This window comes from Prunus persica, chromosome G1 (genome assembly GCF_000346465.2).
Source record: "Prunus persica cultivar Lovell chromosome G1, Prunus_persica_NCBIv2, whole genome shotgun sequence".
Taxonomy (NCBI): Eukaryota; Viridiplantae; Streptophyta; class Magnoliopsida; order Rosales; family Rosaceae; genus Prunus; species Prunus persica.
In genome coordinates, this window is record NC_034009.1 from 18,738,187 (window position 1) to 18,762,522 (window position 24,336).

General features: G+C 37.7%; 3 protein-coding genes across 3 annotated transcripts; 2 read left to right on the plus strand and 1 right to left on the minus strand.

The window, feature by feature from the left end:
• LOC109946634 (zinc finger MYM-type protein 1-like) lies at positions 8,116–8,940 on the plus strand. Its single transcript, XM_020555053.1, has 2 exons — positions 8,116–8,330; positions 8,406–8,940. Exons 1-2 carry the CDS (start codon positions 8,116–8,118, stop codon positions 8,938–8,940), a joined length of 750 nt encoding a protein of 249 aa, XP_020410642.1.
• LOC18788777 (protein FAR1-RELATED SEQUENCE 2) lies at positions 14,124–17,159 on the minus strand. Its single transcript, XM_007223392.2, has 3 exons — positions 17,027–17,159; positions 15,680–16,242; positions 14,124–14,773 (listed from the first exon to the last, which is right to left on the minus strand). Coding segments are annotated over exons 1-3 (759 nt in total). The 5' UTR covers positions 17,028–17,159; the 3' UTR covers positions 14,124–14,578.
• LOC18789890 (uncharacterized CRM domain-containing protein At3g25440, chloroplastic) lies at positions 17,318–24,122 on the plus strand. Its single transcript, XM_020569672.1, has 4 exons — positions 17,318–17,493; positions 17,952–18,285; positions 21,400–21,801; positions 23,537–24,122. The coding sequence occupies exons 1-4, from the start codon at positions 17,411–17,413 to the stop codon at positions 23,969–23,971; spliced, it is 1,254 nt and encodes a 417-aa protein (XP_020425261.1). The 5' UTR covers positions 17,318–17,410; the 3' UTR covers positions 23,972–24,122.

The following is a 24,336-nucleotide window of genomic DNA, read 5'->3' on the forward strand; positions in this document are numbered from 1 at the left end:
ATTAAATTATGAATTGTGAATCTGCATGTCTTGAGCATTAATTTTATATGGTGGGGTTGCTATGTTGTTTTAAATGCAAATCTTGTTTTTGTCCACTCACATATTTTCTGTTTTGCGCCCCCTAGTCAGTAGTCGCCCTAGAAAGCGTGCAAGTGGTGTACGAGGCTCGAACTGTGAACTTCTCTAGTTAGGATTTGAGTAATTTCTTCTACTCAACTGTTGTTGTAAACTAAATTCAGTAGATGCTCTGTTATCGCCTATGGTAGATTTTACTTGTGAGGCCGGAGGCCATTTAGTATGTTCTGTTGTATTATGAAAGCATGCTGCTGGTTGGGATTATTTTATGTATGTTGCAGGTTGAAATTTTTGTTGGGTTTGCTTAATTTACAGGGCAGACTCTGCCAAAATTTTGGTAGAGAGTCTCGGTTTTTAGTAAGTGGGTCCGGCATTGAGATGATGTCGGAATAAAGACGGGGTCCGCTTCGATTTTTGGGAAATTTCAGGGCCGGTCCTGTCACTTTTATTGTCTCTTTCCAGACAAACATCTCTTATAAGATGAACTATGTGAGAATATGGATCATAATCTCCAATGGAGTGTTATTTTATAGTAAGGCGTGAATAATCTCCATTCAAGGAGTTAGAACATTTAGAACCCATATATTTGTCATGCTAACTAAAACCAAAGTGCGGCATAACATGAAGATCGTAATCTCGAATTAAAAAAAAACTAAAGCTGTATAAGGCCAACAAAAACAAAAAAGAACAAATAAGAGCGTAAAGCCCACAAAAGGCAATAACCCTACGTAAGGCTAGAATCCTATATAAAACCTAAGACAAACAAGGAAATGATAGTTGTCACAAGCAAACCAAGACAATGAAACCTCAAAACATACATCACCCAAGCTTCACCAACAATACTGAAATTGAGCCCATTCAAACATCCAGAAGAAAGCATCCAGCAAACAGAGAATGAGAAATCGCATATCAACGCAAACATGGAACCATAACCAACAGACAAGAAGAAGGTGGTGCAAGTACCCAAGCTATAGCTCTACACACCTTCCATTAAATACACGTCAAAACGCGTTTAATGTTTGCAACTACAAGTTGAGGATAAAGCCAGATCAAAAGGGATATGTGGGAAAATAGGTGAGTAAGCAGAAAGGTCATGAGCAAGGTCGTCATGATAACCAAAATGAGATTTTTGAAACGAAAAAGCTCCTTCCAGTAAAGAACTGTCAAATGAATCCCCAACCCTGGACAATTCCATGAGGAGCTGTTTGGTATGCCTCACTATGCCTCACTAGACTGGATTGGATTACATAAGACTTGAAACCCATGTTTGGCAATGGAGAGAATTAACTTAAATGACATTATATTGTCCAACAATTGAAAAAAAAAAAAAAAAAACCAGATTCACATGTCTAATATAACGAGCTGGAAATTGGGTTCGCAAAATAGCACGCTCCCTATTTTGAACAGGCGAGTCCGGTTGATTTCCTTGTGGCTTGAATCAAAACCTCATCACCACAAACCCAAACGCCGGATAGGCAGAACCCAGTGCCCATGCCCCCCTTGGATTTCTTCTCCCCTATGACTACCACCCTCAAGCCATGCACAAATCTAACACAGAGAAGCCCAAGCCACTCGCAGAACATCTTTCTTCGCCATCCTAGCCACTAGCAGAACCCAAAACTATCTCTCTTCTCCATCTTAGTCCAATTCATAACAGTTCCAAAAAAATAAACCAAAAATAATGAACTAGAAACAGAGAGAAGAAAGAAGAAGAAAAGAAAAGAAAAAGAAACCTGGGTCTGCGTATGATGCTGCTCCTATTTCTATTTGGTAGCTTCCTTCTTGCTGATGATGTTAGCGGCTTAGTTAAAGAAGAAGAAAACGAGACAAAGGAGAGAGAGAAAGAGAGAGAGAGAGAGAGAGAGAAGGAAAATAAGAATAGAATACTAAGAAAAAAAACCTAAAAGAGAGAGAGGTGGCAGCATCATATTTTATTCTTATTTAGGTTTTTTTTTTCAATTCACACGGTTGGCTTGTATAATTATTATTTTTTAATTATTTATTTTTAGGTTAAAATCTATAATTAAATTTAAATATTAAAATAATTATTTTTTAGTCCGACAGAGTACCAAATATAGGTCTTCACTATTTTTACCAACTTCTTAGTCCGACACATCACCAAACGTAGGTCAGTACTTAATCCAGCTTAGTCCAATCCGAGCTAATCCAAGATAGTCCCATAAATTAATCCAGTCTATGACAGTCCGCTTTACCAAACGACCCCTAACAGTAGTATCATGATGCACATGTGGCTGTTGGCCAGCCACCACCACCAAATATCTTCTATCTATGTTCCTCTGCTTTCATTAGTTCCAATGCAACAACATATATAGGGATGCACTAAAATGTCAAATTTATATTCAATTACATTTGTATATGTAGATACACGAAATAGACTTTCGCCTTTTAGAAATTAACAGGCAACTGTGTTTGAAATTGAACTGACGATATAGTAACCCAACTTATAGATTAAGTAGAATTGAATTAAAAACAGCAACTCAATGTTTAAAAAAAGGATGTTAAACAACTTATCTTCCAAAAATATCCGAAAATTGTAAACAAACAAAAGCAGTGCAACCTAAGGGGCCACCCCCAAAATTAATAGTGTGGAAAAATGCCAACTTATACAAGCATGCTTTAAATGAAAAATAACATATATAATATGAACGCACTCATTTGCAGCTCTTTCTCTTTTTTTTCTCTTTTTTTTTCTTTTTTTTTTTGGGTTAAAGTTGTTTGTTGAAACCCATGTGTTAGAAAAACATCTTCCAAGAAACTTTTGGGCCACACCACACCCTTAAATAGTAAGTATGTAGCTTCATTTTCCCTTTTCTATGGATAGTTTTCATTTTCGGGTGCTTGCAGTGCGATTTACGTATTCCCCACTCATCCATTACTTACATTGGTGCATTCTTCCTTGAATTCAATAGTAAATTGCGAAATCACAATCACAACCTGATTAGGTAATTAAGCTTTTCTATTTAAATCCAGCGTTCATCTTACCCCCACACTTAAAAATTTGCTTTGTAGTTTTGTCATAATGTATAAAGACAGCAAAGAACATAAGTTCATATATACACCTAGCTCAGTAACCTATCTATCCTTTTAAGCATACAACACACACAACTCATATTGTTTTTGGATTTCTTATATTCACCCAATTCCTTTTGAAATTTCGAAAATTAAATATTATTTTTTTATTATAAATTTTTTACTATTAATCAATAAAATCTAGACATCATTTGAATTTGGTTATAATGAATGAACTAAGACCTCTACAAAGTAATTGGAAGGAGTAACAAGTAACTTGGGGGAGCAGAGACAGCAACAACAACTACTACTTTCAATGGAGAAGAAGAAGTCCTTTCAAACCTTATTTCTTCTTTCTACTTCTTCTTCGTTCTTCTTCCCTCGACAACTTTTCTGTGAGTTGGTTGGTGCAGCTATCTGTTTTTAAATGAAAAAACCTAGCATTTCCCTCTTTCCATCGAGAACACGAAGCTTGGTGTTATCTGACCAAGTTTTACAAATTATATTTTGACCCCATATTTGTCATACTTTTCAAAAACACCACATATTTTTCAATTAATTTCAAAATAGCCCTAAACCATATCCGACCAAGTATCAGTGAAACATAGAATAGAAGGCATAGTTACAAGTTTATGTAATGTAAACCATTATTTGGGCTTAATAGCATAGGAGAAGAATACAGTTGCAGCATAAGGTTTCACAGCCATTGCCTTATTATTTTTTTGGCCTAAAAGAAATTCTCATTTCCACTGACAATGTTGTTGCTAGGTTGGAAGCTTGTGCACAATTTCAGCAAATTTTGTGAAGGCAAAAGTATGCTTTTGGTCCCCCTAGTTGTCGGTTTTACTATTTTGGATCCCATAGTTTTCACTCTGTCAATTTTATTCTTGTAATTTCAATTCGGCGTAATTTAAGGACATGTTTCAATTTCTATTAAATTCATCAAACTTCCGTTAAATTTTGAACACGTGTAGTATAGCCGAGTGGTCTTGTGAGTGGTTGATAAACTACGATTGCAGTTTTCTTTAGGAAGTCCCATAGCTGTGAGGCTTAACAGACAAAGAAAACGGTGGATACTTCCACACTCGGTTTTTTTTTTTGTTTTTGTTTTATTTAAAATATAGCATAGCCGCGGGGCTATACGTGAGTTTTTATTTATAAAAAAAATAAAAAAATCTTGATTGAAGCTTATGTGGCTTTCATGTGGTTGTATTTTTTAATTCACTATCAAGCCATCTAACATAAAATACAACCTAGACGCTTAGGGTTTTAGTAAAACACAACTTGAACCATAATGGTTTGGGTTAATTGCGGTTGTAAGTTTTAAGAAACCGACTTAAATTGAACAAACCGACATAATTACACACACACACACATATTGCTTTCCTCCATATTTACAATGGCATCCGCACAATAATAACGTGCGGGCTTCCAGATGTTCAAATGTGAGTTGTAACTGATAAATAGATATGAATATTGAATTTGAAGTTTGATAAAATATTGAAGTTATTTATCTTTGAGAATGAATGGCTACAACTACTTCTTAAACCTAGGAAGGCATGGCCAACGGGGTCTAACCCAGTGGAAGAGAGTCTTGACTTGCAGACTAGTGATTTCAGTTTTAAACTCTCATAAAATATTGTTAATGAGTGAATTTATACCTAACGGATTAAGACATAATCACACACATAACACAAGTATTTGAGTGGTTCACCTATAATGGGGCTACATCCACTGTAATTTATGGCTTTGTAATTGTATTTGAATATGGAGATTACATTGTACATGAGAGAGATATAGGAAGAGATGATTGAGAGCTCTAGTAGAAGAGAAATAGAGAGTTTAGAAGAGCTTTGGATAGCTCTTGGAGAAGTAGAGAGTGGCAGTTGATTCCCTGCTTAGAGGTGGTGAGTTCCTTTTTATAGTCCAAGTTGGAGTAGACAAGGTTGCATGGCTCCCCTTGATTTGGGGTCTTGGGTATTGAGAACGCTTTTGCATGGCTACTCCTTGTTTGTTGGGATGTGAGGTATGACAAGCAAGGGTTATCCTTTGATTTGTAGGATTTGCTTAAGAAAGAGGTGAGGTCAACATGGTGTCAACAGAAGCCCCCAAGTTCATAGTCGAGAATAACTTCTTGGCTGGGGACTTTCAAGTAAAACCAGTGTCTGACCAAGCTGAGCACATATATATTGGAGGTGGTGAGGTCGAGGCGAGTACATATTTGTTGAGGTGATGAGGCTGAGGCTAGCACATAAATGTAGCTAGTAAGGCCGAGCCGAGCACATATATTGGAGGTAAATTTCCTTCTCTTTAAGCATGACGAGGCATATTAGAGATAGTGTGGCTGAGCTGAGCATATATATGGAGATAGTAAGGCTGAGCCGAGCACATGTCACATAATATTGTAATAATGGTGTTGTATGTAATGACTTGATGACGATGTATATCATGTCACAAAACAATGTATGTTGTGTTATGGTGGCGATGTATGCCATACAATGATGATGATGTATACCATGTAATGATGGCGATGTAATGGAGTTGTATACCATGTCATAGTGGAGATGTATGCCATGCAATGACAAAGATGTAATGAAGATGTATGTTATGACATGATGGTGCGATGATAATATACACACTACTTGGTAATTAGGTAATAGTGGGTATGTGTAATCCCTTACTTACTACGTCAAGATAGTCATCATCCGCACCAAGTTGAGCACACATATTTGATGTATGTTGCGAACTAAGCATACAAGTGGTGATATAATTTTCCTTCTCTCTTTGACCATAGTGGGACAAGGTGGAGAGGGTGCCGAGCCGAGCACACATATATGAAGTTATTTTTCCTTCCATCTCTTTTTAACCATTGTGGGACGTCAATGTCTCCCTTTAACCATGGTGGGACATATTGGCATCGTTTGGTGAGGCCAACATACATGGTGTCCCCCAAGCCCCCAAATTCTTTAGTTGAGAAATTGTTCTCGACTCGGAACTTTAAAGTAAAACCATTGTTGGCCAAGCCAATCAACTTGTGCCTTGGTAGGGGAGAGCTTTTGTTCCTTTGAAGAATCAACTATGCAACGTGGTAGTTAGCCATACTAGGTGGCAAGGTGGTGAATGACCATACAAAGTGCTCGGGTCCTCCATGCAAGTAACATGACATGGAGATTGAGCATGTGAGGTGTTCGGGTCGGCTACAACATGGAGATTGAGCATGTAAGGTGCTCGAGTCGGTAGTGCAACATGGTGGATGGCCATGCAAGGTGGTCAAGTCGATTGTTCGACATGGTAGATGACCATTAAAGGTGGTCGGGTCGTCCATGCGACATTGTGTATGACCATGAAAGGTGGTCTTCTAGCTTATCCTTGTCAGTAATATGCCATGCATGTAGGGGCAGATCCACAGATGAGCAAGGGTGGTCAATTGACCCCTGTAATCTCTGAAATCCTCCATTTGAGGAGCCGAAGTTGATCCTCGCAAAGTATTCGATGAAATGCCCCAAAGGGGCAAACTTGTGTCTGTGCATAGATAGAGGAGAAGAAGCGCAGCGCGGGCCTTGTTTTTTTTTTTTTTTTTTTTTTGTTCGCTCGACATCAAAACGACGTCGTTCCACTAAAGCTTTTTAAAATTTTTTTTAAACCTATACCAAAACGCGTGCGCCTTCTTGTTTTTTTTTGTTCGCTTGATGTCAAAACGACGTCATTCCACTGAAGGCTTTTTTTTTCCTTTTTTTTTAAAACCTGGCCAAAACGACGTCGTTTTGGATATATATATATATATATATATATAACCTGCTCTGTTATGTTTTGCCCAATAATTCCCCCTCCCCAAATGTTAAAACTCATTTCTTCTCACCTCTAAACCTCTCAACCCTAAATCCCCAACTCAACCTTCACTTCATTCCCTCACAAATTCGGAGGTGGCGCCAACAAAGTGGCGGCGGCGACAGCAAAGTGGGGCAGCAGCAAATTACATAAGTGATTTCAATTTTCAAAGGTGGATTTGTCCCTCGAATTTGAAAGTATGTTATTCTAATTTATTTATGCTTTAATTAATTAGTAAATATTGTTATATGTTTGTGTTTTTCTTGATTAGTTGTTATTGTTTGTTGTTGAGATTTTATTTTGGTTTGTTAGTTTGAATAAATTAGGGTTATTCTTTTATTTTAGTTTGAATAAATTAGGGATTTTGGTTTTAGTTGGTTAGTTTGAATAAATTAGGGTTTTATTTTTATGTTAGATTATATCTTGCCTAGTTTAAATAAATTTGGGGTTTTGATTTTGGTTAGTTAGTTAGAATAAATTAGGGTCCAATTCAGTTATTGAATGCTACTTTAAGAGAAGGTTTGCATCAACTACTTCTAGTTCGGATAATGTGGGTAGTTCGAGTTCAAGAGATGTGGGTATTTCAAGATATGTGGATAGTTCGAAAGAAAGTGAGTTGCAAGATATCTTGGCCAATCTTATTGCTGACCCTGGACTTCGACCTCAAATGTTGGATTATGATCCTAATATTCGAGACGAAGTTCAAAGAGCATATCTACAAAAGGGTCCATGTCAGCCTAAGGATCACACATTTCCACAAACTGATCTTTTAGGGTATGATTGACGCTTTAATGTCAAGTGGTTTGATGAGTTTGACTGATTGGAGTACAGTATTAGTAAAGATGCTGCATTTTGCCTTTATTGTTATCTCTTCAAATCCAATTTCAGAATTGTCAATGGTGTAATGACGCCTTCACAGAGATGGATTTTAGGAATTGGAAGAAGAAAGATAAAATTAGGCAACATGTTAGAGTTGTTGGAAGTGTTCATAATCAATCTAGACAATATTGTGTGGATCTTATGAATCAAAAGCAACACATCCGAATAGTTTTGATAAAGCAATGAGAGCAAGCTTGTATTGATTATCGTATTTGCTTGACAGTTTCTCTTGATTGCGTGAGATTTTTGTTGAGGCAAGGTCTTCCTTTTCGTGGGCATGATGAGAATGACACTTCAAGCAACATGGGGAATTATTTGGAGCTTTTACAATTTCTTGCTGATCATAATGAGAAAGTGAAAGCCGTTGTGTTAGAAAATGCTCCCGGGAATCTCAAGTTAATAGCTCCAACAATTCAAAAAGATCTTGTGAATGCTTGTGCCACTGAAACTATTAAGAAAATCATTAAGGATATGGATGATGCATTCTTCTCTTTATTAGTTGATGAATCACGTGATGTGTCAGTAAAAGAACAAATGGCGGTGGTGTTTTGTTATGTGGTAATTGAGAGGTTTGTGGGCATTTAACATCTTAGCGACACTACATCAAACTCACTCAAGGAGGCTATTGACACATTGTTTTCAAGAGAGGAATTGAGCATTTCCATGCTAAGAGGACAAGGATATGATGGAGCTAGTAATATGAAGGGTGAGTTCAATGGTCTTAAAACACAGATTTTGAGAGAAAATCTTTGTGCCTACTATATTCATTGTTTTGCACATCAACTTCAATTAGCTCTTGTGGCTGTGGCAAAGGGAAATGCTGATATTGCCACTTTCTTCACATCTTACAATAGCTTGGTTAATATTGTTGGAGCATCGTGTAAGCATCGTGACATGCTTAGAGATCAACTCCAAAAGGATATTATGGAAGCTCTTGAAAAAGATACTTTTCCAACAGGGCGAGGCTTAAATCAAGAAACTTATCTCAAGCGTCCTGGTGATACACGTTGGAACTCACATTATAGTACATTACTTAGTATCATCTCCATGTTTAAATCTGTGGTGAAAGTGCTTAAATTGATTATTAAGGATGGCTCGACTGATAATCTAGGTGAAGCAAACAGGTGATTGAGAGAAATACAATCTTTTGAGTTTGTATTTCACTTATTTTTCATGAGATCTATATTGGGAGTCACAAATGACTTGTCACAAGCATTACACAGGAAAGATCAAGACATTGGGAATGCAATGACTTTAGTCAAAGTTTACAAGGACCAACTACAACACATGAGAGAGAATGCATTTGAAGCCTTGCTTGATCAAGTATCTTCCTTTTGTGTCAAACATGATATCTTGGTTCCAAACATGGATGATGCATATGTAGCTCAATGGAGATCACATCGAAGAGCTCATAGAATAACACACCTCCATCATTCGTGTAGACATCTTTATTCAAATGATTGAGTGGCAACTTGCGGAATTAAATCATCGCTTCAATGAAGTAAATACTGAGTTACTTCTTTGTTTGACATGTTTGAGTCCGGATGATTCATTCATAGCTTTTGACAAACAAAAGCTACTTCTTTTTGCTCAATTTTATCCTCAAGATTTTAATCCCCGAGATCTCTTGACACTTGAAGATCAACTTAAGATTTATATTAATCATATGCGTACGATGACTGATTTTTCTCAATTGAAAGGGATTGGTAGCCTTGCAAGAAGAATTGTGGAGAAAGGGTTGCATAGAATATATAATTATGTTTATTTGCTTATCACAATAGCCTTAACTTTACCGGTTGCAACTGCTTTTGTAGAGAGAGCATTTTCTGCTATGAATATTGTGAAATGTCCACTTTGCAACAGAATGGGAGATCAATGGTTGAGTGATAGCTTACTTGTTTATATTGAGAAAGGTGTGTTTGCTTGTATTGATAATGAGACTATAATGTCACGTTTTCAGAATATGAAAAATCGTCGTGAACAATTGTAATGTGATTTTTTCTATTAATGATGAATTAAAATATTATTGTTTCATTTCTATGGGTATATTTTGTATAAATTTTTTTAAACCTTTAGAGGTTAACCCCTACTGAATGAAATTTCCTGGATCCACTACTGCATGCATGCAAGGTGAATAGGTCAGCCATTTCATCCAAGGTGGTCATTTGGCGCATCCTTGTAAGTAGTACGCAACCCATGTGAAGGTGGGCAGGTCAGGCATTTCATTCAAGGTGGTTATCTCAGCCATGCAAGTAGTCTCCATCCATGCAAGGTACAAAGTTGATTCTGAGCACATCATCAATATAAATAATTAAAGTTGTCAATTTACCTAACGATAACAAAATATAGTCCGAGTTATTCTGTACATACCCAAATTTCTTCATACACGCAGCAAACCATGCTTTTGGAGACTGCTTCAATCCATATGAGGATTGCCGCAGTTTACACACAACACCCTTCTTGGAGGTTACAGGAATAATAGGAGGAAGATACATGTATATTTCTTCTTTGAAGTCACTATCTGGGAATGCATTTTTGACATTAAACTGCAGCAAGGGCCCGTCATGATTAGCAACCAGGGATAAGAGTACACGCACAGTATTGAGCTTTGCTACTAGAGCAAAGGTATCTAAGTAATCCACTCCATAGGTCTGAGTATAACCATTTGCTACCAATCTAGCCTTGTAAAGGTTAATGAAACCGTCAACCTTATGCTTCAAAGTAAACACCCATATGCACGCAACAGCTTTCTTCCCCTTTGGTAAAGGGACTAAATCCCAAGTGTCATTTTTATTCAAAGCTTCCATTTCAACATTCATGTCATCCACCCATTTGGGGTCAGAAAGAGCATCCTGCAGCTTAGTTGGCACACATACACTAGATAATTTACACAAATATGATTATATGACTTGGATAACCGATGAGCTGACACATAGTGGCTAATGGAATATTTTGACTTAGCATGTATATCAGGTAAGTATTGTACTTTGGGTTTCCTACGAATGGTACGTGGGGGCAACTGGTAACTTGGCATAGATGATTCACCAGAGATTACCTCACGTAGCTCATTCTCACGACTTGACTGGAGTAATGGCAAGGCAGAGGCGGGTCTTGCATTGAACTCGTCTACACAAGATTCACAAGAATCATTGTCACACTCTTTAGCGACAGGTGACCGGTCAGTTCTTGAATGTCGACCGGTCGTTTCATCACAGAGAGCATTTTCTTCATCTTTAGCGATAGTCGACCAATCGTTTCTAGAGTGTCGACCGGTCGTTTCGTCACTAAGAGCAATATCTTCACCTCTAAACCTTGGGGTCGTTTCCTTCCCAAGGGCAACATCTTCATATACAGTATTTTGGCTATCAAGTCCAAGATCTTCCAATCTAAGACTCTCAAATTCACTCCCCTTCTCCCTTTGAATTAGAGAGGAGAGAGAAACATAATATGACACTTATTCACGGAAGGTTATGTCCAAAGTAACATGCACCTTCTGGGTAGGAGGATGATAACGTTTATAACCTTTCTAAGTAGAAGAGTAGCTAATAAAGACACAACGCAGAGCACAAGGACCAAGTTTACTCCGTTGATGAGAGTAGACATGAACATAGGCAACACACCCAAAAACTTTAGGGGGCAACTTGGAGACGGAGATAGGGGAAATATGGTCACCAAACATATTATACGGAGTCCTGAAATCAAGAACTCGGCTAGGAGTAGGATCAACCAAATAGGCAGCAGACAGAACAGCATGCCCCCAAAGATGATGGGGAACAGACATATCCAATATGAGTGAGCGGGCAACTTCAAGCAAGTGCCAATTCTTCCTTTCAGACACACCATTTTTTTTAGGGGTAAAATGGGTTGTCATTTGGTAACTAATACCTTGAGCACGAAAGAAACACGCTAAAGTATTAATCACATATTCTCCTTCATTAGCAGTCTGAAATACTTTGACCTGAGCATGAAACTGAGTAGACATCATAGTACAAAACTCTGGAAGGATGGAAGCAGCATCATGTTTATTTGTCAGCAAGAAAACCTCAGTGAGTTGGGTACAATCATCAATAAATGTGACGAACCAATGAAATCCGTTCTAAGGTACCCGAGCTGGACCCCACACATCAGAATGAACTAAATCAAAAGGCTTGCAACTTTCCTTTCACTTAAAGGAAACACAATACAATAACTCTTGGCCAAAATATATGTCTCACACTTAAAACTGGACTCATCACAAGAGCTGAATAAAGATGAAAACAGACGCTTAAGGTAGCCAAACGAAGGGTGTCCCAAGTGACGATGCCATAACTAAATTTGTTGTTTATCTTTGACACTGCAACTTTAAATAGTATTAACGACACGATCACGAACTGGTGTGGCAGGCAATGTTAAATAATAGAACCCCTTATACATTTACCATGTCCAATCGTCTCGTGAGTCTTGCGATCCTAAAAAGAGCAATGTGTAGGATAGAAAGTAGCAGAAACATTAAGTATATCAAGTATTTGACCAACATAAGTTACAATGAATATTGAGAATTAGTAATGCACGAGACAAGGAAATAGTAGGAGTGAGAGAGATTGTGCCATCGCTATAATTGGAGAAGGCAAGTTATTAGCACTAGTTACGTATGGGTCACGAGTGTTACTAAACAACTCATTAAAAAATTTAGCATCATAAGTTATATGATCAGTAGCACCAATGTCAATTATCCAAGTATTGGAGCCAATACCTGGAATAGAGTCAGAAACACACAAATTTGCAGAAGCAGCAGCAACAACACCAACAATGAAGTTATCACCCATGATTGCAGCGGAAACTCAACAAATCACAGCATAGTACACAGCTGAACACAGTAGAGGCACAAATACGGCAGATGCACGAAGACGAGAACGACACAAACACAACACAACACACAAACAGGGTTATACAAGGAAACAAATAAACTCCTAATTACACAAGATTTGTACAAAAGAGAAAGAAATAAAATCCTAATAGAATAGGAAATAAAATTTTGCCAACATATCCAACTTGGTCTGGTCAAAACCAATGAGTGGTCGGTTGAGCCGAACCGATCTGCTTCTCCCCTTCTCCTTTTGGTTGCTGCTATCTGTGTGAGCTGAGAGAGAGATTTTTCAACGAGGGGTGAGACTCTTGGTCTCTTTGAGAGAGAAGAGGGCACGTGTGCCTTGAGCAAACATGTGGTTGAGGAGAGTCTTTTGTTTTCCGCTTTGTCAGGGAGACGGCGGTCATTGACGGTGAGGGTGGGCGATTGCTTCTCCATTGTTTCTTTGAGGAAGAAGGTACATGGGTGCCTTGATCAATTTCTGGTATTTGATTCCTCTCGCATTCTTTTGGTTGTTTGTTGTTGGAGTTGTGACTATGGAAAAGAAAGCTTAGTTTCTTCTTTGTTGCTCCATGGGACATATGTGGGATAAGATGAAGGTGATTTTTCATAAGCACCCTTTGTATTCTCCATGAGAGATGAGCCAATCAAAGAAACAGTAGGTTTGTGCCCCTTATTTTGGTCTGAACCGAGAGTGTCAAGAGTGGAAATTGTGTTTTGATCGGAGAGCCAAGAGATAATGGGCTCAGGGACGGCGCAAGACCAGGGTTGTGTTCTTGGCAGAGATGATGAAAGCTATAAGAGAGTGCTGAGAACGACATGGATATTTGTTGTGATTCCCACAGATGGCACCAAATGTTAACAAGTGAATTTGTACCTAACGGATTAAGACATAATCACACAAATAACACAAGTGTTTGAGTGGTTCACCCACTATACATCCACTATAGTTTATAGCTTTGTATTTGTATTTGAATATGGAGATTACATTGTACATAAGAGAGATATGGGGAGAGATGCTCGAGAGCTAAGAGAAATAGAGAGCTTGGGAGAGCTATCTCTTGGAGAAGTAGAGAGTGGCAGCCGATCGTCCCCTTGCTTGGAGGTGATGAGTTCCCTTTTATAGTCCAAGTTGGAGTAGACAAGGTTGCTTGATTGTTGGGACTTTTGCATGGCTCCCCTTGATTTGGGGTCTTGGGCATTGAGAAGGCATAGGAGGTGGCATGGCTACTCCTTGTTTGGTGGAATGTGAGGTGTGACAAGCAAGGATTATCCTTTGATTTGTAGGATTTGCTTAAGAAGGAGATGAGGTCAACATGGTGTCAACAAATATAAAATAAAATAAACCTAACAAGGCATGATCATTCAGAGCCAAAATTAAAAATAAAAACAAGGCATGAGTAATGCATTAGAATACTCAGCTTTTAGAAAATCCATCACTCCAGCGACAACTAAACCAAAATCATTGACAGACCAATATCAAAATGCAAAAGTTCTATTTAGAAGGGCAAGTACAATATTTTTGATGCTATACAAAACAAACCTCATATCAAATTTCACGTGTCGTGCGCATGGCTCGATTCAACTTTCATTGGGACATTCTAATACTGCTCTATGTTATTGCATTGTTAAGCACAATTCATATGGAATGGATGGCTTAAATAAACTGTACATGGACTCAACAACTTTCCTACTGACCATTTGCTGCAGACAACAACTTATGCCAAGCAGTCCAATGAATGCCATTGACAAAAACATCCCAAGCTATATAAACTAACTAGACACCTAAAACTCCGGCGAACGACAATGTATATCGTAAGCCAACACTGAAATCAAAACAATGTCTGCAGCATTCTCCACTGCATTGCTTTGATTCTGTGTTTCACCAAAACAAAAAGTGCTTTGATCGCCATAGAAAAACTATCTGTGTTGTTGCTGTTCTTTGCCTTCGATCTCCTTCACACTCTCTACTATGTGTTGGATCTTCTTTGAAAGACTCTCATTGTGCTCTTCAATGTGCTCAAATATTAGGTCGAGATGTCTTTTATAGGTAGCAGCACGCTTTTTCTCTATGGCCAGCTGCTGAGATAGTTCCCGAATCTTGTCATGTTCATTCTGAATAAGAAGGCAAAAGGTAAATTAAAATACATAACAAGCTATTATTAGAAAAAAGATATAATATTTTGATACTTAAAACTTCAAATCGATCGCTGTTTTGAGCACAAATCACAATGTCATTGTATATTCTTTCAAACAGAATATCTAGCATTCATGAATTCAAACCCGTTTCAGAATTTTCACAAAAATAACACCTACATTTTCTGTCCATGATTTTGAGCATGAATCCATAAAAAATTCTCTGTGCAGGACGTCCATTTTTGTTAAAGTGGACGCACAACGATATTGTTAAAATGTATCAATAACATGTTGGTATGTTTTGTTGGTAACAATGATATGGACACAATAAAGAACTGGAGGTCCGTTCCATAGGTGGACAATCAATCCATTTTAATGTATGGATTAGTGACTGAAGTATGGTGGAAAAAGAACGTAACTCTTACATGTAATGTATTGGTTTGTAAACTCAACTTACTGCATAAACTTATAAATACTACGCAGAATTAATTAAATCATTCACAAACCAAGATCGTCCATACGAAGATACACAGAAGCACATTCAACCAGGAAATCTTTCCACTTCAACTACAATACCCTAATAGACAAAAATCTTGTTTCAACGATCTTGTCACAATACTTAATAATTAGAACTGCATTGTGTTTACCAAAATACAGATATGCAGCCAGCTGTACTGTATGTTATAAGGCACTGGGTAATGAAGTAATAATTACGATTAGATTCTACAAATATGGGGTTATATGGGATAAGATGTATGTATCATCAATACATATGAAAAGATCAAATGTAAGGAACAGATTGTCATATGCTACCCATAATTTGTAACAGACATATATGCAATTTTGCCTAGCATTAATGCCCAAAAGAGAAGAACAATAACTAACCGGATATTGATCATAAATGCAATCCCTTCGACCTTTCCCAGGTGTCAAAGGATGAGTGTGCTCCTTTACAAATTTTGTAACGACCCATTTACCAGAACTTACTTTCCTCACCAAAATCATTGCCCTGCAACCGACCCTGGTCTCCGCTCTCTGCCTTACAATTTTTTCGCGCTTGTCAGGCATTCTATAACCCTCTTTGTTACATACAAGTGCACGACCAATGGCAGATCCATCACGCCGTGATCGAGAGAGTTTGCTTACACGAATTATGAATCCCACACGAGTGGCATATGCATTATAAAATGCATGCGCAGCTGCTTCGGTTTCAAACTCTTGACCCACATATGGCTCATCTGCTGGAACCACTGATACAACTGGAACTGCTTGTGGAATTATATCCTTTCCAGGATAATCTTGATTCATTTTATCATCCTGACCCAGTTGGAATGCTCCTTCAATAGAACTTCCACCCGTCTCATTTTCATCACCTGCTCTACTAATTTCTAGCTCAGCAGAACTTCCTACCACCTCGCCACTAACATCACCATCAACCGAAAATTCCACTGCAGTAACAAGAAAATTTTCAATAATTTACCCCACAAACATGTGATGTTCAGCAGACGCAGATTTGCAAACGTCTTATTATTTGCCAGATATAATGCGGAAAGAAAATCTACACACATATCAGAATGTTCTGTTTAGATAACAACACGAACTTCAGAAAAGGACACGATAATTGTATAAGACTTGGGTTAAACCCAAATTCTTTGGTTCATAGCCGAAGAACCAAAAAGAGAAAAAAGAAATTCCCAGTCTTGTTTTCTATGTCAATTAGGCTACCTAGAATCAAATAATCAAAAAACCAACCTAACTAATTGGAAACTGAATAAGCTTTGTATAAATGGAAAGAAGTTAAGATAAAGGGTCAAAGAGATTGATAAGCGACATTTGACGATTCAATTTCTTCTTCTCTCTTCCCACATTCCCTCAGCAATCAAACAGAGCCCGAGTTCTAATTTTCCTTAATAACCATATCCAATTTCATAAAGAAAAAGCCAATTGCTAATTAAATTCTAGAGCTGTGCCTTCCATTGGTAAGAGAGTCAAAAGGCAAAACAATCCAAAGTCAAAAGCTTTTTTCACCACCATTCATATTCCCACATTTCTCAGCAACCAAACGGAAAACTAATCAAGAAAAACAATCAGACATATATGAATCCATGCAAATTATCACATAAAACGCAAGAATTGACCAGAAAAAAACCCTAAAATAGTCACATAAAAAAAAGAAAAGAAAAATTCCCCAAATTTAAAATCAAACTAATTTTCCAACGATAAGAGACTTACTGAAAATTCGTGACGACCCTTTTGTTAGATGATCATGGAGGACATGGAAACGCTTTGTTTTTGGGGTCTCGACGCCACAGACAGACACAGAGAGAGAGAGAGAGAGAGAGAGAGAGAGAGAGGCAAGGGTTCAGGTTGTAAAAATGAGGACTCAAGTTCATTTGACGTGTCAAAAGAACATTGGATACGGAAAGATAAAAAAGTCAACATTTGGCGTTAAGATGCTGATGTTTGGACACGTGGTTTATTGGGTGGACCTGGGCTTGTGGAATCGCAGCTCGTATTATAAACCGCCGGTCCATAGCGGTTTGAATCCGGTCTAGTTCTCGACCGTGCAGTCTTATTTCTTTGCTCTCTCTCTGTCCCTGAAAATTTGTCAGTAAAATGGCAAGAGCTGTGTTTGGTATTGCTGTTCGTAGAGCTTCTTCGATTCTCAAATCGTCACCTTCCAAACCTCTCTTCCTAAGGTACTCTCTCTCTCTCTCTCTCTCTCTCTCTCTGCATCATATGTTTGCCATATATTGTTTGTTTGGTTGTTTTCTGCTATCTAAGAATCAATTTTCTCTGTATCCAAACTCTTTGCTCCACACAACCCATCGAACCCCTGAATTGGTTTATAAGAAAATAACTTTTTGGTTTATAAGAAAATAACTTTTCGTCCTACTAAACTCTTTAAAACTGAAACCTATATGGATTCTCAAGAATGCAAGTCCTATCCAGCCAAATACTTAACTCACTGAGCCCCCGTTGATGGATTCTTTAGATAATGATTTTTTTACTGTGGAAAATCTGTATGGAATGGGGTTATAGGAAATGGAGTAGTGAGAATGAGGAAAAAATTGGCTATTTTGATTACTAGGTCACTCACTTACACATTAGCATTGCGTTTTCACGACGTTCTTGCCACATTTTCTGTCTCTTCCAGGTCAGGTTTTCCAACCCAAGAACCAATTTTCTTTCCAGCCGAACACTTGCCTCTGCCAAACCCACCAAACTCATCATGGGTTTTCAGAAACTTGAGCCATGGAACGGTGAATTTGGTTATATCACAAGGGAAACCCAAGTTTGAGATGCACGAGATCGATCCTCCGAAAAAGGAGAAGTGGAAGACCAAGAAGAGGTTTAAGCTACAGAGAATGAGAGAGAAGCAGGAGAGAAAAGCGGCCAATAGGAAGGACCCACGTCGGCTCGGCATCAAGAGGAAGAAAAGGCAGAAGTTTGCCACTGCTGACGAGAGGATCAAGTACAAGCTTGAAAAGGTGAGCTGAATCAACTCATCTTTCCTATGGATGTAACCACGTCATTGGCTTTATGATCATGATCCAAAGAGGAAGAGCTATTGTATGGATAGAAAGCTTTAATGATCTGAAGTGTTGGTCCACTTCCTAGAACCTAGCAAGCATAAATTTCATGTTTTCCCCATGGAAAGTTTGAAAAAGAGGCTAAGAAGTTGTCGCAGGTAAATAGTGTTCAGATTCCTATCGAGTCTAGCGTTGACCATCCTTAATCATTGGCTAGATGAGGTTCATGCTGTGACACTTTCAAGAGTTTCTGGATGAGTTGCCACCCATGAGACATATTGACCGTGCTATTGATCTAGTCCCTTGATCTTAGTTTCCTAATTTTCCATATTATAGGATAAAGATGAATCCTAAGGAGCATTGCAAGTTGAATAAGCTAGTAGAAGGTCTTTTTTAGATAGGGTTCCTATTGGTCATAGTTTTAGTACTTGTGCTGTTTCTGCTTTGAAAGTTTTGGTGGATGTGGGTAAAATTCGTGTCAATAAAATAGAGGACAGTCAACTATAGGTTTCCCATTCACCACTCGGCCATTCATAGGCTTGAGAACATCAGAAATAGTGGTAGGTTCTAGTTCGTTCTCCAAGGTGGATTTTAGTAGTGTATATCAGCAAATCAGGATTCGACTTGGAAATGAGTTGGAACGTTGCCTTTGGTTTGTATAGTGTATTTTTACGAGGCTTATAAAATGTCTTACGTCCGTGTATAGCTAGATAAGTTTGTGGAATGTTTTATCATATTCAGATTTATAAAATTCTAAAGAACTCTTAGTGTTAGGTAACATTTTTAATAATTCCGTTACACCGAAAAGAAAAATGTTTAAGAACACTTCAGATTTTCTTGATTCGGAGAGTTAAGGAAACTGGTATCAACCTTACGAAATGCTCTTTCTGCAGACCCAGTGCTTTCCTTAGTGCACAATGACTTGCAACAAACTCTAAAATAAGGTCAATACTATTAGGGATTGGCCTTAATAAGGCTAGTCTTTAGGTTTGTAGTGTCCATGATCCACTTTCTGAAACTTTCTTAAAAAAATATGAAAATCTTAGTGTATGAAATTGAAGTTTATGGAGTGCTTATGCATATAAGACTAATTTGGGACTGAACTGGAAAAAAGAAAAGAAAAGAGAAATAAGAATACCATGTTCAGAACCAAGCTAACTTTCTAGTATATTTTTGGGAAGGAAAAACATTTGTTAACAAACTTTTATTAGTGGTCGGGATTTCAGTTTGATTGTTTAGTATTAAAAAGGTGATAACTCCCAAGGGACAACCATGGCAAAAGTTTGACTCTCACCCTTCCTCACCCTCCCCTGAATTTGTTTTTTATTTTATTTAAAGAAGTTTATTTTAAAACAAATTGTGTCAGGGAAGATGCTAGTGTTTATGAATCCTCACATTATAGCTGCTCTGTTCTTCAAAGATAGATATTTTGTGCTTTTTTTATTAGGAAGCTATCTCCTTGCCTTCGTTGGAGGACTTGAACAATTATGTTTAGATAATGTAATTGTACCTTTTCTAACGATGACCTGTGATCAACTTCTTTTTATTTTATTGTTATTTTTTGCTTTGTTCTATTATCATGTTGGATTTCTTTCCCCTTTTTTTCCCTCCTGATTTCACAAGACCTCATACATTTTCCTCCTTTTTGCGTGCACTAGAATAGAAGACTTTTTCATTAAGTTCCGTTTCACTGTCATTGGTTTCTTATGGTTGGTAGGGTTGAAGTCATTTAAACACTTCTAAACCAAATATCAATACTTTCAAACACAAATACTGTCCCTCCTATCCTACTTGTTTTGTCATTCCTTTTAAAAATCTCTTTTGATAGCACTACACTTCTGAAGATTATAATTTATTGGCTTTTTATCACAAATGGTCCCTGAGGTTTGCGAAATTATCACCTTAAGGTTACCCTCCACGCATCAAAATGGTCCCTGCCGTTAACTTCCGTCAAATATTCTGTTAAATTGTGGATGTGGCACATGTGGGGAGCCCACACATCCAATGGTTTAAAACCAAAAAAAACAAACAAAAAGACCTACACCATTCCCTGTGCCAACCCCCTTGGAGACCCACTCCTCTCTCCCTCCTGTTCCTCCCTTCTCTCTCTCTCTCTCTCTCTCTCTCTCTCTCTCTCTCTCCCTCTCCCAGCACCTCACAACCCCATTCCTTGCACTACAACTAGTCATTTTTCGTCCTTAAAAATTGAATTTTTCTTTCAAAACCCCAATCTTATGGATCCTCCAAACCTAGATAATTGTCTCCTTAATTACTTGTTGCTGTTAACAAACTGTCACAGCCACCTGGGTCTTCTCCAAATGCCCTGATAAAAAAACTCTTGCAACTTTCAGATGGTCAAGACTTGGGTTGGTATTGTTCTACTTGTAGAAAACATATACCTTTTTCTTATTCTTCTTCTTCTTCTTCCTCTAAAGTTGAAAGTTTCAAACCCTTTGGAAGTGTGTCGGTTTATAGGCACAGCAGGGACTTCAAAGAAAGAGGAGGAATTTAAGGCCAGTATGAGAGAGAGAGAGAGAGAGAGAGAGAGAGAGAGAGAGAGAGAGAGAGAACTCAGGGAGAGGGAAGAGAGAAAGAGAAGGGAGGAAGAGGAGGGAGAGAGAGGCGAAGAGTGGGTCTGCCAGGGGGAGGGAGGAAGGCGCTGGCAGAGGGAGAACGCAGAAGGGATGGTACAGGTCTTTTTTGTGTTTTTTTTAGTTTTAATATTTTTTACTTATAAAAGACTTAAGTTTCTTTTAATATTTTTTTTTTATGGACTTTAAGTTTTAAAAATATTTAAAATAGATTATATTTAAAGCCACGTGGCTCTATACCATTGGATGTGTGGGCTCCCCACATGTGCCACGTCAGCAATTTAACAGAATATTTGACGGAAGCTAACAGCAGGGACGATTTTGATGTGTGGAGGGTAACCTTAAGGACCATTAGTGTCACAAAAAAACGTTAGGGATGAAAGGTGATAATTTCGCAAACCTCAGGGACTATTTGTGATAAAAATAAAAGCCTAATTTATTATCCCAGTCTTTGCTTTTCTTGACTTTGTTTACTGTTCAGGCTAGAATAAAGGAAGCTTTGCTGATTGAAAGACTTAAGAGGTATGAAGTTCCAAAAGTTCAGGGTCCTGAAGTAAAACCAGATGACTTGACAGGTGAGGAGCGGTTTTATATGAAGAAAATGGCCCAAAAGAAGTCTAATTATGCACCAATTGGCAAACGAGGAATTTTCGGAGGTGTTATTCTTAACATGCATATGCATTGGAAGAAACATGAAACCGTCAAGGTGATTTGCAAGCCGTGTAAACCTGGACAAGTACATGAATATGCCCAGGAAATTGCCAGACTGAGTGGTGGGATCCCAATTCAAATAGTTGGAGATGACACCATAGTATTTTATCGAGGAAAGAACTATGTGCAGCCAAAAGTTATGTCACCTGTAAATACTTTGTCCAAGAAAAAGGTGAGTTTTCAAGCTTCCTCTATTCAAATGCTGCATATGTCTCTCTTCTTTCTCAATTTTATAACTGTATACAATTTGAACTCAAATTTATTGCATTTTCCATTTGAGTTTGAAATGTGAGGAGAAGCACTTATGTAACTAGATATTGCACTGGCACCTCTTCCAATTTTTCCTTCCCGGCCCCTTCTTTACCTACATATGCTGAGATTGCACTCTCCCAAAATATACATGACATGTTAGTTCTTTGGATCATGCAATCTTAGAATATAAAATAATTGTTGGCTTCACATCGTAACAATTTCTGTTTTGGGGAACATTGAAAAACCAACCAAATTTAACATGATTTTGATTCCCTGGAATTGCAACCTGATACGTGAGGGGGAGTGTTTTGTTGCCTCAGTTCTTGGGTTTGTCATTTTATTTGTTCATCAAATGGATGTGGATGTGATATCCACTCTTGATACAACATAAACATTAAATTATTTGCATAAAACTTCGTAGCTATAAGTGAAAATTAGCATGCATACTTTGATACTTCTTGTGCCTTCTCTCACAATTCACTGTGAGGTCTCATATGTTGTATTCTAAGATTTCCACTGCATGTTATCGCTTCTGGCCAGCTCTCTTTAGTAGTATTGTGTGTCCCTTTAAACATGGATGCCATCAATAATGTGCTGATGTGGGTCTTAAAGAAGTATCGTGAGGTTCCTCACAGAATTTGTCTAATGACTGACACTACCTTGGCTTATTTATGGTGAAGACAACATTTTTTTCAATAACTTTTCCTCAAATCAATAGAAACTCTTTATTATTTTGTGTGGTGATAAAACATTTGCCACTAAGAAATTTATGGCAGTCATATTCACATCATTTTGGTCAACGGCCTGGCCTGCTGATTGCCCTGACTTCCAGATGAAGTTTCTGATCTAGCGTGAACCAACTTCAAAGACACATTACAGTCCAACTCCTCTGTCCAGCTAATCTGTGTTGATGCTCCAGACAAAATGTTTTTCTCAAAAGTGATGAAAATTCATGAGCATTTTGATGCATTCGTGTTGTCTTCCTGATATTTGATTGATGCTGAAGATTAGCTCAGACTATTCTATCCTTGATCTCTGATGGTTTAACCCACCCAACCATAAATCAGTTCACTGAGCCCATTTTGAATCCTTTCAGCTGCATAGTTGTAAATGAGTTTGTAGCACTAGGATGAAAATTGAGTAGTAAGTATTTCGAAGTCCATGAAATTCAACTTTAATGACAAGGAGCTGATAAATATTGAAGATTTGGTTAGAAAAATACCTTATTTACACTTTAAAAAAAAAGAGTATGTTGCTGCAAAAATCTTAGGCCTAGTATTGAAGCCGGAACTTCCAGATAGAGGCAATGCCATGCAATTTGCATTATTCGTCCGTATATGTAGTTTCTTGAATTTGTTTCCCTTTGATTGTTTGGAGTGTGTTTGTTAGGAAGACTGGAAAACTTGATTTTGTGATACTTCAATGCAAAAAATTATCCTTGAATAAAGAAAATGGTACGTATTAATCTGTTCAGAAGCGTTGATGAGCAGAGGGTACTTGGGGTACATCTATTTTTTTATTTTTTTTATTTATTTTGTCATAGATTATATCTTTGGTGAATTGCTGCTGTAATGCAGGCTGAAACTTTTTTTTTTTTTTTTTTGGGGTCGAAAGTGGTGGTCTCACGCTACTGAGTTTGTTTCCCCTGTTCACAGGCACTGGAAAAGTTTAAGTACGAGCAATCTCTCGAGTCTGTGCGGCACTTCATTGCTATTGCAGAGAAAGAATTGGAGCTCTACTACAGGCATATTGCACTTTACGGTGACCCAAATGACAGAAATCCCTTGTCAATCTTGGATAGTCCAACAGAAGAGACCAAGGAATCAGGGAACCTTAAAATACTTGGAAAGCAAAAACTTGATTCCACTAGTGATTTCTTTTCCGCGGGTCTCTCAGGGACAGAAGCAGATTCTTCAAACTCTGAGCTATCAGAAACTGATGGTTCTGAACATGACAACTTATCACTAAGTGAATCAGATTCTGAAGATGACAAGATATATAGTTCTGATGATGAAGCATGCACCTCGAAGACGCAACTGTTTGATTTTAAGCATGAGAGATTGGAACGTAGACGAGAAAATTTGATATGAATCTTTATTTTATTCTTTTTATTTTATTTTCTCCTCATCTTTGGAGCACACTAAGGTAAGGTACCTGGTACCCTTGGCTTGTCCTCTTCCTCTTTTGTTTATATTGAAAGATAAAGATGTATAATGGAAAGACTTTTTCTTATTTTTCCTATTATTTTTTTCATTGGTGGAAGAAGTATATTTGATAGGTAAGGATGGGAATTATTGCTAATTGGCGTGGGAAAAGCAGTGATGTTTGGTATGGTTGTTAAGCATCACAGATGTTTTCAATTTTTTTATTTTTTTATTTTTTATTTTGGTCATAGAGATGTTTCAATTTAAGCAGATTTTATTCTCGAAATGTCATTTAACTTTTCCCACTTTAG

Bases quoted from the DNA above. Each gene is read 5' to 3' on its own strand.
- LOC109946634 (XM_020555053.1), top strand. From the start codon at position 8,116: ATGGGGAATTATTTGGAGCTTTTACAATTTCTTGCTGATCATAATGAG. The intron at 8,331-8,405 runs GTCAGTAAAAGA...TTAACATCTTAG, and splicing joins GTTGATGAATCACGTGATGT to CGACACTACATCAAACTCAC.
- LOC18788777 (XM_007223392.2), bottom strand. The intron at 14,774-15,679 runs GTTAGTTATTGT...CTTCTTATTCAG, and splicing joins GCATTTATGATCAATATCCG to AATGAACATGACAAGATTCG.
- LOC18789890 (XM_020569672.1), top strand. From the start codon at position 17,411: ATGGCAAGAGCTGTGTTTGGTATTGCTGTTCGTAGAGCTTCTTCGATT. The intron at 17,494-17,951 runs GTACTCTCTCTC...TGTCTCTTCCAG, and splicing joins TCCAAACCTCTCTTCCTAAG to GTCAGGTTTTCCAACCCAAG. The intron at 18,286-21,399 runs GTGAGCTGAATC...TTTACTGTTCAG, and splicing joins TCAAGTACAAGCTTGAAAAG to GCTAGAATAAAGGAAGCTTT.